Raw genomic sequence first — 16,889 nt, 5'->3', positions numbered from 1 at the left:
AATATGGGCACAATACAGGGGCTTTGTGGATATAAACTCGAGCCTTGCCCAACCCGTTCTCAAGAGTGAAGAAGAGAAGACGGAGCGCGGTTGATAGTGTCTCACTTTGATACACATCACGTTTAACATTCTTTCATTTTTCTTTCTCTTTTTCAACTTGTATACATACCACATCACACTCCTTTTCTTCAACATCAATCATTCATCGCCATGATGAAGTCTCGACGAACTCAACGATCCAAGTCTCTCCCTAACAACCAATCGCCCAAGAGATCATTCTTTTCTATCATTTCTCGCCGGCTTTCTCTTAGTTCCAGACGACGCGCCGACTCTGTTCGCTTGTATGACGACAGTGAAGATGATGACACTGTCCAAGTGATCCCTCAAGAGGTAATAAGCCCCCAGCTCCCCTTTCAACGGTCCTTTCTCACATATCTTCATAGATTCAGCCACCCACACAATCTCGCTTTTCTAGACGAGCCTCCCGCTTCTGGTCTACCTCAGCTGCCAACCAATTCGACGACGATGACTCTTCGCCTCAATCGCCCACGTATCCCGCCTATGGGGGCGCTTATGTTCCCCGACACGCTGCAAGCGACTTCTCAAAGACAGCTTCCAACCGCCTCACCATGATGGCAGAGGCAGATGAGACAACTCTCTGTTCATACAACTTTCGCACCAACAGGACTACCAGAAGCTTCGGCACAGACGATGAGCTTGACGTGGACCATCGAGAACAAGCCCTCAATGCCCTTACTAGTATCGCCCTCTCGAGCGAATCAAGCAGTGAGAGCACCAACGACTATACTCTTTTCTTGGCCGACGCTGCGACTGGCTCGGATGCACGACGACGAAGGTCTGCTGCTGCATGGGCTGAGCTCGAGCACAGAGCAACGGCTGCGAGTCGAAGGACCAGCGGCACGGATTTCCTCATGGGTCGACCGGGGCGCACGCAGAGTAGTTATCTGGGCTTACCTGGCAGTGCATATGACTCTTCCAGGCCAGCAAGCTCGGTTGCTGTGAGCATCACCGAGTATATCAGACCAGCACAGACTGGCAGGGTTTGGTGATGGTTCTGTTCCCAGAGTACAAAAACCAAGTATGAGATGTGACATATGACTGGCTGGAAATCTTCGTTAGGCGTTCTTGGGCTGGCGTTATATGCAATATCAGAGTGTAAATCTGGCTAGGGTTATCCAGGTGAAACCCAAATGGCTTTTGACCACAAGCGCGACTGCGCACACTTAAGACCAAAATAAACCACGTTCTCTTTTGATCAGTCCGATCGTGACTAGGCCTAGTTCAAGCGGCCAAATATCGGTATACACTGAGCATGTATCCAGGACTGAGCAAAGTCTTCAGTGAAGTGAGTCGAGCCACGGATGCAATGTGGTATTGATAGATGCCACAGCGCTATATATGAAACCAATTGCCTCGAACGCCAATTTTGTCATGGCGATATTCGCGATATCGCGGGACACATGATTCGTCTCATGCCTTCATGCAAGAAGCTCTGCTATCCCATTATACACAAATGAATACCCAGCCATGGCAAGATGCACCATACCGTAGTTAACCAAGCTGGTCTGTAGCAACACAGACCGATATAATACTCCAAGGCCACATATGCCCACCCATGCCGTAACTCCTCTCATGCCATTCTGCACCAACAGTGATAGGCTCTTTACACTTTCGTAACTTGGCTCTCACAAGGGTATAATATGACAAGTCGCGAGGCCCAAGCGCGGCATGAAGATACCTGAAAAACAGACCCCTAGATGGTAAGGCAACCCGAACAAGCGGCGCCTATTGTGGCCACGCATATATATCACCCCCTTATGACTGCATGACTCCCGCGACAGCCCGTCTTGGAATCAGAATCTCCTCATCATCAGAGCTGTCGGCTGCCTCCACGCTCGCCTTGTCCAGCATCCTTTCTATATCCTCATCTCTCAGTGGTTTTCTTGTTTTCCCGCTCCCTAGCCCGATACCACTTGGCAAAGAGAGTGTCCCTCTTAATTGACTTCGGCTACCAATGGTTCGCCTTCTAGGTGCTGCCCTGTTCTGTGCAGCATAATGTTGCTGTGGTGAATCCAGGTCCATTGGTGACCCAGGTGGCGGTGCCATGGGTGATTTATCATAAGGAGCTTTTCGCGTTTGCTGAGGTTGCCGCTGTGATGTGGGAAGCGGTTTTCTCGGCCCTGAAGGCAACGCGTGTCGTGGGGGAGGGGGTCGAGCCATACCAGCATTTGGCCCCGGTGATCCCGTCGGAGAGAAAGCGTGCTTCAGATTGGCAGAGTTGCCTGGACTACTCATGAACAACAAAGTCTCAATAGCATCTTGTTCCCTAACATTTTGATGCGGTGACATGAGAACAGGGTCGCCCATGACGCGTGATTTGGGCCCATGCGGCACAGTTGAAGGTTGACCAGGCGTGTGAGGTGAAGCGGAATGAGAATGTGTCAACATGTTCGGAGTTCGATTGGGGTGGGAGTTGCGGCGTGGGTTCGCATGGGAGTTAGGCACGAGGATTGACGGCCGGATGGGCGCTGGAGGCGCAAGTGCAGGCTTGTTCCACGATGAACTTGGAGGTGTGTTTGATTTTCGACGTTGGCTAGCAGAGCCGTATGGATGTGGTAGAGGAGCTGACGAGGATGGTGGGTTGCTCATTTGTATTCGAGGGCTTGCCGAGGAACCTTGTCGGTTATGTATTGTCGACGTGGTTGAAACTGGAGATGCGGCCTGGGACGCCATATTCTCAACTTCTTCAAGTGAGTTTGATTGCCAACCCTTATTAACCTTGATCATGGCATATGACAGACGCGTCTTTAACTCGTTGGACAACTAGAACAAGCGTGTTAGTAGTGGCTTCACAAGCGATTGATCACGTCCTTGAACAGGGACGCGGTTCTCGGGAGATCGCATTCGACATACCTCTCCAATATGGCCGCCTGCTGCTGATGTCCTGCTTACAGCGCTTGGGTTTCTTGAATGGCCCTTCACGGGACTCTGGCTATCCGTTCGGCTTTTAACCTCTCCATCGGCCATTCGCTTCCGTGAATTTGTGGGATCTGTTGCGATTCTGTGCTGAGCAGCAGCAATCTCTGACAGCTGTAACAACTGACTGTCCTGACTTGACGGGCCGGGTGCGCAGTTGCTGGCATCGCTGGCTGGAGGTGTGAATGCGGGATCTGTAGAAGTGGTCATGGTGGTCTCTTGGGAATCGGTGTTTGAGTGAGGATGGCTCTGCGTAGAGCCATCGTCGCGGTCGATAGAAGATTTGCGCTGCATTTTGGCGATAGCTGCGACAACGACGGCATGGGCGGTTGTAGTTCCCGCTGTTGAATCAACAGCAATATCGCTGGCAGGCGTAGGCGATATCGATGCAATCGGATTTGAGTGGGAGGCTCGTGAGAGCGCGTCGGCCTGGGGTGGTACCGCGAAATCCCCACCTTGTCGCGCTCCCGTAACCGTCGCTGGCACTGTCTCAGCGGGAGCGTCCAGTCGGGTATCTGCCGCCTTGAACGGGGGAGGAGGCGCAATGCGATTGTTATCCAGCGCAATTTCAACCAGAGGCTGATTTGGACTCATGACAGGAATAGGAAGCCTCCAGGTCTGGAGTTGTGAACGTTGTTAGGGCGAAGATAAAGTCGCTGAAGAGGGACCACAATTGGAGGGATTCCAGAACGTGTAAGCCTAGCACGTAGATCCGCTGTACAAGTGAACCCTCACTTTTAGTTAGGTGCTGGAGAATGCAGACCGACAACTGAAGTGGAGGGCGACGTACACGTTAGAGGGCCCCAGAGAGAAGGGTCTAGGGTCTAGACAGATGCTGAGACTGACCACGCGGCGGGAAATCCGGGCCACCAAGGGAGCTAGGGAATAATTGGGGGTTTGACGATTTGATACGATATCCAATGTTGTCTTGTTTGTTTACGATGATTCGACATGGAACAGTAATTAGATGAATTTGAAAGTGATGGAGTGGAAATTCAGCAAGAAGCCCAAAAAAGATAGATGTGAGCTGTAGTGAGTCAACCTACTGAATTAGGTTACCATTTAACACCTGCCCACTGGTGGTTTGCGGTTTAGCATGGTCTCAACGCGGTCTGATACGCGACTTGAACTTGACTCGAGCACAGAAAATACCTTAAAATGTGCGGCTGCATGGGACCCGAGAAGCCAAGCCCAGACCCGAAATCTGCTAAAGATACACTAAGCTTTAGTGGCTGCAGGGTTGTCCTCGGCCAACTTGCAGGCGTTCATCCGCTGAAGTTACAGCACTGACTTTACCCTCTCTTCGGTTGCACAAGCCAGTCGGGTCGCGTGCTAGAATAATGTAACAACAGAAGATAGGATGATACTGTAGGCACGGGAGCGTTTAGTCTAATGAGTACTTCAACGGTGCGATGGGAGGGCCATGATCTGAGGTGTCCATTAAAGACCTCATTCCCACTCATGCACCTCGAAAATACAAAAAAGCCGCGTGGCGCTGCAAGGTTTTGGGAGGGCTTTTGAGAAATGATGGAATAATGAGCTTGCGCAACGCGCGTAGGCATCAGTAGAAACATCCACGACATGATTGTTGGAGTAGAGCAGCACATGACACTGTAGCAAATCATTTTCGACATCATACCTCAGCTTGAATGCAGACGAACGAGTACAACAGCAATGACCTCACCCCTGTAACCCCAACTTCGCCTGTCCCCCTCATTCAATGGGACCCCATGACACGCTTGGGCCAGCCAGAGACGTTGATGACGCGAAATCACGTGGCAATAGTAGGCCATCTAAGGGTGAAAAGAAAACTCAGGACTTTGATCCCAAGTGACAAAAAGGCTTAGATGACTTAGCATGAACTTAGTATAAGTTTTGCCTGAGTTTAGGATACCTTTGACAGGTTTATTTTGACACCATGTATCAAGGTCCGCTGTTTTCTTGCTCCCAGAGGACCATTGTGATAGTATGTAGTAAACATTGTTCGTCCACTTACAACGGCACCTAGATGCAGGCTGGGACACGACATTGATGGGAGAATTCTTGGAATATCAGGTTTTTAGGTCTTCTATTTCAATTATGATTTCTATCGTAATTTAGCAGATCACCCTTTACACTAAACGTCTATCATGGTATAGAAAAATATCTATCTTCCCCAGAGATTTAGTTTCATCATGGCCGCACAATCATCCACAAGCTGGCTCATCACTTCTATCATGCCCTTGAACGCCTCCATCCAAAATCACTTCCTCGTTGTTATTCAGATCATGCTGGACCCTCTGCCATCCCTTCTTCTTTCGCGATTCTCTTCCCTCGACCTCCGCACCCTTGCCCTTGGCGTCAAACACAGGCTTGATCAGCGCTCCCAGGAGAGGGTTGCCGCTGAAGGCTCCGCCGCCTCTCCCACTGTTCTTGTTCGCTGATGTCTCTCCAAGTGCGCCATTGTCGACAGGGTCCTCGTCGGACTCAGGAGTCACAGGTCTTTCGACTGCTGCCATCTTGCGAATAACCTTGCCACCAACCACGTCAATGCTCACAACCTGCTTTCGCTTCTCGTAGTCTGGCCGCGCGTTCCACTCCATTTCTCGAAGCACTTTCTGTTGACGCTTCAATTCTCTCGCTCTCTCCTCAGGAGTTGCCCACATGCTGCCTGTCCCTGTAAGCGCTCCACCAACGTCAAAGTCAGCAGCCTCATCGCGGACTGTCGTTCGCCTGGCATTTTGTGCTTGGAAATTGAGAAGCTTGTCTCGATGCGCACGAGCCTTGGCTTCAGCGTCGCTTAGTGAAGCGCCGTCGTTGCCGCGTGGTTGAGTAAACGGCGCTGGGGTCTTGGCAACGTCAGCACGGCGATTGGCGTCTCGGTTGGCTGCCATTCGCTCGCGGCCTCGCTCATCCTTCAGCTCCCGGACCATGGCTTGGACGTCATCCGGCGTCAACAGAGGGCTACCGCAGAACGTGCAAGGTCCGAGACCTTCCTTCATGCATATAACCTTGCCGCATGAGAGGCAATTTGGCGCAGCGCCTTGAAGAGGGTGTCGTGTAGCGACACAGTTGCACTTCCTAGACTTGGAATTCTCCAAGGTAGGGTTTGTTGAGATTTCCAGCGCCCTGATAGCTGCGTCGAGATCAGAAATGGCAGTCGAAGCTCCAGCCATCGGCATGCCTCCAGCTATAGATATCTTTGTGCTTGTAGCTGGCTTTGGTGTAGAACTTCGTGATACAGGCGTAGATTTAGGTTTGGGTTTCGATGGTCCTCCCCCTATAAGATAACCGGCTGATACATGCTGCTTAGGTGGAGGCTTTGCGACAGGCTTCGGGTCTGGTTTCGGCGTGTTCGATCGTGAAGCATTGTTACTGCTGGGTGCACTCGAACGCTGGGGGATGTAGTCAAGGCTCAGATCCTTCTTGCTGTAGGTTGTACCCGCAGGTGCAGCATAGTCGTTGACTTGTCTTGCTTGCGGTGTGTGAATATTTGCCTTCTTCTTTTTTGGCTGCCGTTTCGTCTTGGGTACAGCCTCGATATTCTGTGATTCGGGTTCAGGCGGTGCAGCGGCGCTGGAGTACGACGAGCTCCCAGGCGCCGAAGTTTGCCGTCGGGCGTTAAACGACGATATAAACTCGATGGCCTGTGGAGAGTCTCCTAGGAGGTTTCCAAAATGCTCTGCAGCTTCTGTTGTGGAGAGAGTCGAGGCGTAATCTAGTATCTGTTTAAGCTCCTCGTCGGGAAGCGGTAACAGCTGCGACAGCTGTGCGATCGACATGGCTCGTTGTTCTCGTGAGATAAGGGACTCCTTAAACCTTTCTGGAGCTTGAATGTGTCTAAGCGACTGGCTTCTTTTCGCTGACAGTGAAGAGCGAAAGTTGTTAAAAATGGAATGTTGACGTCGTTGAAGAAGATAGCTTGAAGCTCCCCCACCAAACCTCTTAGCCCCTCCAGAGGTTTAAGAGCATTCTGTTTGCTGACTCACACGCCGACTTTTGCCCTTCAGTCCCTCCATACTGACGGGGTTTCCATTGTATAACAAAGCAACAGCGTTTGAACATTTGAGGTTTTCTTTGCACTCATTGGTGCCTTGGAAAAAACCTTTCAGTTAACTTTGACTGGCTTTGGTAGCTGTTTACTTGGGAGAATCAGCTAAAAAATAATTTCACCATGAATGCAACAGGGTATTCGTGCTCGGCTCTTTGTCGTATACCGTACACGTGCAACTGTTTTATGACAGCTTTTCTTTCTTTCCGAGGTACCCGTAGAAATCTGATATGTGAACCATCATGTGGTTCTGCAAGCGTACAGCCATTGATCCGCTTTATGCTGGATGCTCATGGCACATGGATCCATAAGTTCAGCAATTCGGTGTAAGTCGAGGGAAGCTTCTTACAGTACCGGATGAATGGATAAGTAAATGATGTCGAAGCGAGCCAACCAGACAGCCAGGATGCTCAACTAATGCAGTCTCGGTTTGCTTGATTTACTGACATATTCCACCTAAGATCTAGTGATCAGATGGCCTACACAAAGTGATTTTCAGCGCCATAAACTTGGGACCTCTATGTTTACTGAGAGTATGTGTAGCCGCCAGATACTTTAAGAATCAAGAGATTTACTACATGATCATAGCTGGTATTTCATCATGCAAGAGGCTCTTGTCTGGTCTTCCGTGTCTTCTCAAAAATCGAAATTCCGAGCCTCCTCCGCTCCGGCCCCTCAGCTCGATACGCTAAACCCGAAGAGGCATAATATGCCTTGAATTGCGTCGCACTGGAGCTTCCCCATCCTCCTCCTTCCGGGTTTCCCTCCCCGTATTTAAAGTGCTCATCGCCAACCTCTTCTTCTTTCCACCCGCATCCCGTCCTTTTTTACCCTTTTCTCCAATTGAAGAGTTAAACAATCGCAAAAATGTTCGCCGCTTCTCGTATCCAGCGCCGTGCTTTCTCGGCCACCGCCCGTGACGTAAGTTTAATGCCCTCACTCATGAGCGCACCGATTTATACCTTTTGTGGTTTTTTTCCTCCTCACCGACCGACACCGGCCCGGCTGTTGGGGAGCCATCATGAGATCAGATTTGAGCTTCAGAGAAGCCGAAATCGTTTCAATGCTTCCATCAAGTACTGACATGTCTTCTGTAGCTCTCCAAGGTCACCGTTCTCGGTGCTGCCGGTGGCATTGGCCAGCCTCTCTCTCTTCTCCTCAAGATGAACCCCCGCGTCACTGACCTCGCTCTCTACGATATCCGTGGCGGACCCGGTACGTAACGACATTATCAGATTCTTTCGGTCGGGGTCAAAACAATTGCAAATTGGCATAAACGAGAATCGAGCAACGATCATGTTGACCATGTTCGCTAAAACCCAATTCGCCTTTGTTGCCACCTCGCCAGATCTGGACCACCGGCTAACAAGTGAAATGCAGGTGTTGCTGCTGACATCTCCCACGTCAACACCAAGTCCACCGTCAAGGGCTACGAGCCCAACGCTGCCGGACTCAAGGAGGCTCTCTCTGGTGCCGAGGTTGTCCTCATCCCCGCTGGTGTTCCCCGCAAGCCCGGTATGACCCGTGACGATCTCTTCAACACCAACGCCTCCATCGTCCGCGACCTCGCCAAGGCCGCTGCTCAGGCTGCTCCCAAGGCCAAGCTCCTGATCATCTCCAACCCCGTCAACTCTACCGTCCCAATCGTCAAGGAGGTTTTCAAGGCTGAGGGTGTCTACAACCCCAAGACCCTCTTCGGTGTCACCACCCTCGATGTTGTCCGTGCCTCCCGATTCGTTTCCGAGATCAAGGGCACCGACCCCAAGGACGAGAACATCACCGTTGTCGGTGGCCACTCCGGTGTCACCATCGTCCCTCTCTTCTCCCAGTCCAACCACCCCGACCTCTCTTCCAACGCTGAGCTCGTCAAGCGTGTCCAGTTCGGTGGTGATGAGGTTGTCAAGGCCAAGGACGGTGCTGGCTCTGCCACTCTTTCCATGGCCATGGCTGGTGCCCGCATGGCTGACTCCATCCTCCGCGCTGTCCAGGGCGAGAAGGGTGTCATTGAGCCCTCTTTCGTCGAGTCTCCTCTCTACAAGGACCAGGGTATTGAGTTCTTCAGCTCCAAGGTTGAGCTCGGCCCCGAGGGTGTTGAGAAGATTCACCCTCTCGGCAAGCTCGATGCCAACGAGGAGAAGCTCGTTGACGCTGCTCTCGTCGACCTCAAGAAGAACATCGAGAAGGGCGTTGCCTTCGTTGCCTCCAACCCTCCCAAATAAATGATCTCTGGCTCATTTCGAGCTCTTAGAGAACGACCTAGCTTAAGAGAACTGGGTATTGTGGCGAAAAGGAGAAAAAGGATAGAGGTAAACTCTCAGTACGGATGTCTTTCGTGTGAGGATCGGGAATAAGAGGCGGGGTGTATGAGCGATTGATATACCCATGCTTTTCTTCCTATTGTTCTACCACCTCTATAGACTTGGAAATCCGGTCTGTGTCTGTACTATAGCAATGAATAAAAAAATACCCCAAGATATTGTGTCTTTAGTGACTGGATTTGACTGGCAAGCGAATGCTGGCACTACAGTCAGAAATAATCAGTTCTGGACTTGGTGATACTAACTACAGCGTTACAATTAATCATAGCCTTTGGTTGTTTAAACAAATGGTCACACCTTGAGCCTCAAATGCAATTAAAATAATCGATTGTGTTCATGATCAAGTCTACCCATCAATAGTATACACCTCCAAATTGGTCGGCTCCTAACTTCTCCAGCCTGCCCATCCCTAATAATTTCCTCCTGTCTATAATATAGTATGCTTACTCTAAAGCCTCTCATGAGATCTAAACCAAAATCTCAAACATCTCATTATGATTGAGTAAGACTATTAAGTCCTTCCAGCTCGCCACTCCTCAATCTTTCTTCGTCGCTCCTCGACTTTACGCTCAAACTCGGCAACCTTCTCGAGTCTCTTCTGCTCCTCTTCCTCGTCCTTCTTCTTCTGGGCGGCGGCGCGGCGAACAGCCTCCCTCTCCAGCTGCTCAGGTCGTCGCTCGGCAATATCGCGAGGTCGGTAATCGCTGAAGAACTTCTTCAAGCTGACCTCGATAAGCCAGCAAGCAGCGTAGTCGATGACCATGACGGCAGTCATGTTGGTTTTGAACTCGTCCGAGAAAGGAACAAGCTTCATACCCTCGTTGATGTCGGGGAAGAGCTCGAGAGCACAGGCAAAAGCAAGTCCGGAGACACCAACGATACCGTAGAACATACCCTTGTTCTCGGAGAGAGATTCACGGAAGGGACGGCCTTGATAGTTGATGGCGAAGGTGGAGATTTGCTGGATCAGCTGGAGAAGGTAGACGGCAGAGTTGAGCAGAGATGGGGCAAATTCAGCCTCAAGATCAACATCCTCAGAGCGACTACAAAATGTTAGCTATCATATCAGGGTCATGTAGAATGGAGTGTTAGCTTACGGAGCAAGTCTATCGCAGAGTCGGGCGATGTAGATCAGGGTGACGATGTGAACAGCAAACTGTCCCAGAATCGAGCCGATGATATAAACGTTGAAGATGTTGGGCTGAGGACGTTCCTTGCTAAGGCCCTCGACGACGCGAGCGCGAGAAATGCTGAGGAAGCAAACTGACATGAGCATACCACTAATGGTATACTGTGTGTCACCAAATTTGATACCCTCAAGATACAAGACGGACAAGGAGTAAGCGGTGATAAGACAGTTGAGGGCGAGAATCTTGTACATCTGGATAGTGGCAACAAGAGTGCAACGGCCCTGGCGGATGATGTTGGGGACAGCAACGACGTTTCGGAGTTTGGATGTGAAAGGTGCAGCAACTGAGGCATCGCCAAGTTTGAGAGTAGGGGGCTCGTCATCTCCCAATTCAGCCTCCATCATACCAGACGCAAGCTTGTCAGCGAAACCGGCGGCCTTCTTAGCAGCCTCGCCTTGACGGTTGGCATGAGGACCAGCATCCATAAGAGCCTGAGCGCCAGGAGAGGTGATGGTTTCGTAATCGAAGCCTTGTGACTTGGCGTATTCCTCGGGGGTGACGTTCTTCTTCTGAGCTTCACGCTCAATAGCCTTCTGAAACTGAGGGTTCTGAGGTCCAGGGGGGTAAAGGTGGGCAATCATAGCAGGGACAGGAGGATTAGGTTGGTTGAACCGCTTCATGAGATCACATTGCTTCTGATACATCTCCTTCATCTTGGTGTTTCGGGAATGTTCGGCAATACGAGTGAGATCTTCGGGTGTTCCATTCAACAGAGCAATACCAATGTGAGCCTGCTTCAAAGCACCAACATCGTTGGTACCATCACCAGCCATCAGAGTGTAGTAACCCATATCCTTGAGACCAAGGAGAATATCCTCCTTTTGCTTGGGGGAAACACGAGCGTAGACCCAGGTATGACGCAGAATCTCATTCCAGGCAACTTGTCCCTTGAACTTGGCAAGAGCGTAACCGGTAACGCAGATATCCTTGGAGCGAATGATCTCGGGGTCAATGGGCTTGGTGGGGTCGACCTTGATGCTGACCTTATCATCAACACTCTTCCAGACGAGCTTGTCACCGTTGGAGTTATCTTCGGGGGCATCAAGGATAAGGACGTCACGATCGACGATTTCAACCTCACGAGCGACATGTACGGCGGTAAGGGGGTTGTCTCCAGTAATCATGACCACGCGATGGCTGCTCTCGTTCAACATCTGGACAGCCTCTTTGGCATCATCCTTGAGAGGGCAGTGCAGGACGAGGAAACCGGCGAATGTCAAATCAGACTCAACCTTCTCGCGCTTCAGATCATTGATCTTTCCAGAACCAAGCTCAGTATCGATGGTAAGCTGCTTGTAGGCGAGGGCCAGAACACGGGAACCCTTGCGAGTGAAGTACTTGTAAGTCTCTTCATAGTCATCGGGGATAACCTTGAGCATCTTCTGGATGGTCTCGGGCGCACCCTTGACGCCAGCGAAAGTACCCTTGATCTTGTGACCAGTCTTGATATCGTTTCCGTGAACCATAGCAACAGAACTTTGGCGCTTGAGGGCAGAAGAGAATTGGAATCGGCGTTTGATCTGAACGGTACCATGTGTGCTTCCAGCCTTATTGGTGCTCATAAGGGTATCGTTGCGACCAAGAGTCCAGCCAAGAGATGTTAGAGTAGCCTTCTCCATGGGGTCACCAACGATGTCTCCCTCGTCAAGCTTGACAAGGGCGTGGGCGGTTGCAAGAACCAGCTTGGTCTCGAGAGAAGCCTCTGTGACAGCAGTCATGGTAGAGTGAGCACCATCCTCCTCCTTGGTGTCCTTGATCTCATCTTCGTGTCCAAGAGCCAGACCAGCGATACCCTCTACGACAAGATCCTCGCCAGTCAGGGTACCTGTTTTGTCAAAGCAGGCCACATCAACACGACCAGCGAAAGGAATTCGGAAGGGTTCAGTACAGAAGATAGCCAGCTTAGCCAGAGCTGCCAAACTGGTGTTGACGGCAAGACTAAGCTCCATGGGAAGCTCAGGGGGAACGACACTGGTAACAATCAAGACACAGTCGAGCATGAGCTTAGAGCGCTTGCGATCCTTGCGAACACCCTCATCCCAAACATACCAAGCGGCAGCAATGGCGAAGATCAGAAGGAACAGAATGAAGAAGAGAGCCTCGGCGTTGTTGGCAGATACTCGTTCAGTTGAGTAGATCATAGTTCGAACCAGGTTACCCTGGGAAGTCTCGAAGCCAGTCTTCATGACGATGGCCATGGCGCCGTTGTCCGGGGGAGGTGGAACACCAGAGGAAAGCTTAGGCTTCTCCTGATCAGGGTTTCCGTGCGTGATCTGGAGAACCTTGGTACCACCCCACAAGAAAGCGTTCTTGTCAAGACCTTCGGCGTCCAGAGGAACATCGGAGGGTCGAAGCTGGATGGAGTCCTTGAGGAGAGGAGTACTCTCGCCGGAAAGCATAGCCTCGTTAACAATAGCGGTACCTTCGACCAAGAGCATATCACAAGCAACACCACTATCCTCCTTGGTTCGGTTGACAGAGGCAAGGTCACCAGGGAGAAGCTCGTCGCTCTGAACCTCGGTCCACTTGCCCAGACGGAACACCCACATATCGTAGGGCTTGATGCTCATACCGCGAAACTCGTTTAGGGTGCGCTGACGCTGCCAGACGACAGTACTCTCGAACACGACAAGCATAAAGAGAGTAAAGAGCGAATAATACCAGTACTCATCAAGCATCCAAAGTCCGACACAGAAGATCTGGAAGACGAAGAATGGGGCGACTGCGTGCTCCTTGAAGAGCTCGGTGAAAGTGGGAACGGGAATATCGAAAGCATTCTTGCCATAGTGTTGCTCAATTCGCGATAACTCAGTCTGGGTCTGGATACCCTTGGAAGTCTGAAAGTGGCCAATAGAAGGCTTGGGCTCGACATCGATATCGTACTTGAGGGTAGTGAAAGACTTGGTAGTGGTATCGTAGAGGAATCGCCGCTTCTGGAAGAGGAACGAGGTGTTGAGCTTGCCACCAGCCTGCAACGACGATGTTAGTAATTTGAGTTGTTTCTGAATATCAAAATCTCCCCACCTTATCGCGAACAAGCTTGCAAATCTCGGCGGAACCGGCGTTTGCAATAGGGATGACCTTGATCAACTCCGCATCCTCAACGTCCTTGGCCTTAGAGGCCTTGAACTTGCCCTCAAGATCAACACTCCAATGTGTGCTGAGCCAGACAAGAGACTGCAGAGTGATGATAGTTCCAACCCAGACGACAGTCCATTCCTCGGCACCGATGTACTTTTCGTAGAGCTCGGGGCTCAAGTAAAATGCGAAGAAGATGGGCCAGATAATAGTAAAGGGCCAGATATATGCGTGGAAATGGAATGACAACGGGCGCAGCAGCTCGGCGTGCTTGATTTGGGGGTTGTCGACGAGGGGTGCCATGATGGGCGAAAGGGGTCAACACAGGCGTATCTCGATCTGAGAAGTAATTTCGAGATTCAACTATATCATTAGATAGAATATTTGACTCTTTTCGAGTGTTTGCGGTTGTTTGCCCGCCGAGTGGCTAAATTTCCCAATTTCTTGGTTGCAACCTGCAAGTCGCGATCTGTACTTTTCGTCGAGGTAATCGATGGGTTTGGCCCACGCCACGCTTAGTACAGTATGGGCCGGCGTCTCGGAGCTTGTCATCCACCGATAGCGTCACGTGAGGCATTACGGCACGCCATTTGTTTCCAAAAGTCTCCATTGCCTTCTCAACAACAGCTGCCTAATAAGCATTTTTTCAGCGGGAGGCTTAATTTAGGCTTAATGCTGTACGATTCAGGCCGATGAGGAATTAATGTTTTGAAGATGCAGCAACAGTAGTTGAATCCCATCGAGACATCAGAGGACAGCCCAGTAACAAGGAAGACACTTAAAGAAATGTCTCAGACCCAAATCTGAATCAGGGCACTACTTTCGATCTCTTGGATCTAATCTTATCAAATCATATCTATGCAGCCAATAACTATAACCCCAGCGCGCTACAGGCATCCCTGAGATCTTTGTGTACCTACAGTAAGCGAGGCTTGTCTAAACGAGAAACCGTACGAACCAGCCAATCATACAACCAATCTCCAACATCTTCAACCTCAACCTAATGTGTACTGTGAGTTCATTTTGCTCGTGATGACAAAATCGCTCGGGTCAATGGTTCCGATGGGTGATGTTATTCCCCCATTGCCGACCTTAGACAGGCAATGTCAGAGTTGAACTTGTTTGTACCCCTCACAGCAGCTCAGCCTCCAGCCTCGGTATGCTATGTAGACTAGATATGTATATAAAGGCCTAAAGAACCGTAAATGTTCTCTCAAGCCAAAGAGAAAACTCAACAGCTCACGATTATTACATACCTACTACTTTGTCATGCCTGTTCAATATGATACTGAATTCGCCGAGGCGCTGGCTCTTATCAAATCCGGCCGCCCTCCAGCACCCCCTGAGACAGCCCTCGAAATGCGTCACAACAACCACGCTCTATTTCTAAAAGTGTTTCCCAAAGCACCCTCTCATGATATCGTTGAGCAGACAGATTACTCGGTTGAGAGCTATGATGGCGTACAAATACTCCTTCGCCGGTATGCAACACCAAAGGTCCTGAGAGCCGAAGAACCACAACCTTCAATTCTAGTGATTCATGGCGGTGGCTTTGTCTCGGGTACTGTGGAAATATGTGGGGGAACCAATGCCGCTATAGCGCTCGAAATTGAAAGGCCAGTGTTCGCGGTTGACTATCGCCTTGCACCTGAGCATCCCTATCCTGCAGCTGTGGAGGATAGCTTTGCGAGTCTCAAGTATCTCATAGATCACGCAAAAGAGCTAAATATCGACCCATCCCGGATATGCGTGAAAGGCAATAGTGCTGGCGGAGGTATAGCTGTCGGTACTGTGCTCATGGCCAGGGACAGGGAGCTCGATCCACCAGTTGCAAAGCTAATGGCCATATATCCTGAGCTTGACGACAGAACCTGCCATCCTCCTGATACCGGGTTTCTTAAGCTCGCTACTTGGACTTCGCAACACAATCAGCTCGCATGGAAGGCTTATGTTGGTGAAGACAAGGCTGGGAAGCCCGACGCAGATGTTTCACCCTATGCAGCACCAGCGAGGTCTCGGAACTACAAGGGACTACCATCTACATATGTGGACGTCGGAACTCTTGACTTATTCAGGGATGAAGATCTTGAGTTTGTGAGAAGACTATTGGAAGACGATGTTGAGGTCGAGTTTCATCTCTGGCCTGGAGTGCCGCATGTATTTGAGTTCCTTGCGCCTGGTACAAGATGGCACCAGCGTGCTAAAGAAGCACAAAACGACGCCTTAAGAAGGGTTTGAGGAAAGATGGAGGAAAGATACATAGAGATAATTAAATGCTCCTTCAATTCTGTCAATTTCAGCCATCTAGTCTAACCAGTGCGCATTGGCATCAATGTTTCCCTAGAAAGCTGATAAGAAGCTCTGATATTTTCTCCGGTTGATCCTCAGGAGATAAGTGGCCAGCATCCTCCACAATTATCAGTTCTGATCCAGGAATAGCATTGTGAAGCTTGTGGGCCCAATCAACCACCTGCCACACATCATCGGCACCCCAGATCAACTGCACAGGTAGTTTCTCCAGTTCACCGAGGCGGGGGGCCACTTCTAACGTGTGCTTCGGATCATAGTGTCGAACTTGATGCTCAAACAGACTAGGTTGTCCAATGGGTCCCGAGATATAGTCCAGATATGCATTGAGACTTGACTTCTCAAGCTTGTCTGGGTTCTTGACGGCGGATAGCAGCCATTCTCTGAAGTGAGCTCGATGTTGGTCGCTGTCTGTCTTGATCAGGGCTTCAAGGCCATTCTGCATTTGCTGCTTGGTTCGCTTCGAGGGGTAGCTATCGAAGCTTACGACGTCGATCAGAGTCAGAGACAAAACCCTCTCAAGCGAGAATATAGAGAAGCGCTGTGCGATACCGCCCCCAATATCATGGGCAATGATATGAGTCTTATCCAAACCCCAAAGCTCCAAGAGGCCCTCTAGGATTGCGACTTGACCTGTCATTGAAGTGTCAACGGCTGAGTCCCATGGGCGTTCTGAAAGGCCGAAGCCAAGAAGGTCGAAGATATGGACCTTGTAGCCACCATCAACAAGCTTTGGGGCAATGTTGCGCCAAATGAGGGATGAGGACGGTGTTCCGTGAATAAGGACGACTGGCTTTCCAGTGCCGTAAACGCCATAAGCGACACGGCTTCCCTTGATCAGGGCGTTCTCTGTGACGATTGATTTCACCATTGTGGTTGCATGAATTTTTATGCTTGAAAAGCGATTCAATAGCCCTCTCTTGGGTACTTATAGATGTACATTAATAATGCGGAGTATGTCGACTGAAG

General features: G+C 50.4%; 7 protein-coding genes across 7 annotated transcripts; 3 read left to right on the top strand and 4 right to left on the bottom strand.

Annotated features, from left to right (window-relative positions):
• Positions 1-213: 213 nt before the first annotated feature.
• FMAN_07932 (uncharacterized protein) lies at positions 214-1,070 on the top strand (the record flags this gene model as incomplete). The annotated part of the gene is made up of 2 exons (XM_041821344.1): positions 214-390; positions 444-1,070. The coding sequence occupies 2 exons, from the start codon at positions 214-216 to the stop codon at positions 1,068-1,070; spliced, it is 804 nt and encodes a 267-aa protein (XP_041687134.1).
• A 766-nt stretch (positions 1,071-1,836) lies between these two features.
• FMAN_07931 (uncharacterized protein) lies at positions 1,837-3,591 on the bottom strand (the record flags this gene model as incomplete). Its single annotated transcript, XM_041821343.1, has 2 exons — positions 1,837-2,844; positions 2,935-3,591. 2 exons carry the CDS (start codon positions 3,589-3,591, stop codon positions 1,837-1,839), a joined length of 1,665 nt encoding a protein of 554 aa, XP_041687133.1.
• A 1,592-nt stretch (positions 3,592-5,183) lies between these two features.
• Positions 5,184-6,758, bottom strand: FMAN_07930 (uncharacterized protein; the record flags this gene model as incomplete). The annotated part of the gene is made up of 1 exon (XM_041821342.1): positions 5,184-6,758. The coding sequence occupies one exon, from the start codon at positions 6,756-6,758 to the stop codon at positions 5,184-5,186; it is 1,575 nt and encodes a 524-aa protein (XP_041687132.1).
• A 1,136-nt stretch (positions 6,759-7,894) lies between these two features.
• On the top strand, positions 7,895-9,246 carry FMAN_07929 (putative MDH1-malate dehydrogenase precursor, mitochondrial; the record flags this gene model as incomplete). Its single annotated transcript, XM_041821341.1, has 3 exons — positions 7,895-7,948; positions 8,125-8,242; positions 8,408-9,246. The coding sequence occupies 3 exons, from the start codon at positions 7,895-7,897 to the stop codon at positions 9,244-9,246; spliced, it is 1,011 nt and encodes a 336-aa protein (XP_041687131.1).
• Positions 9,247-9,856: 610 nt separating this feature from the next.
• FMAN_07928 (putative SPF1-P-type ATPase-unknown function) lies at positions 9,857-13,916 on the bottom strand (the record flags this gene model as incomplete). Its single annotated transcript, XM_041821340.1, has 3 exons — positions 9,857-10,388; positions 10,443-13,504; positions 13,560-13,916. The coding sequence occupies 3 exons, from the start codon at positions 13,914-13,916 to the stop codon at positions 9,857-9,859; spliced, it is 3,951 nt and encodes a 1,316-aa protein (XP_041687130.1).
• A 966-nt stretch (positions 13,917-14,882) lies between these two features.
• FMAN_07927 (uncharacterized protein) lies at positions 14,883-15,851 on the top strand (the record flags this gene model as incomplete). The annotated part of the gene is made up of 1 exon (XM_041821339.1): positions 14,883-15,851. The coding sequence occupies one exon, from the start codon at positions 14,883-14,885 to the stop codon at positions 15,849-15,851; it is 969 nt and encodes a 322-aa protein (XP_041687129.1).
• Positions 15,852-15,942: 91 nt separating this feature from the next.
• Positions 15,943-16,791, bottom strand: FMAN_07926 (uncharacterized protein; the record flags this gene model as incomplete). Its single annotated transcript, XM_041821338.1, has 1 exon — positions 15,943-16,791. The coding sequence occupies one exon, from the start codon at positions 16,789-16,791 to the stop codon at positions 15,943-15,945; it is 849 nt and encodes a 282-aa protein (XP_041687128.1).
• Positions 16,792-16,889: the final 98 nt, after the last annotated feature.

Source organism: Fusarium mangiferae (assembly GCF_900044065.1).
Source record: "Fusarium mangiferae strain MRC7560 genome assembly, contig: FMAN_scaffold012, whole genome shotgun sequence".
NCBI lineage: Eukaryota > Fungi > Ascomycota > Sordariomycetes > Hypocreales > Nectriaceae > Fusarium > Fusarium mangiferae.
The sequence above is the reverse complement of the archived record's forward strand: the minus strand, read 5'-3'. Positions and strand labels throughout refer to the sequence as shown.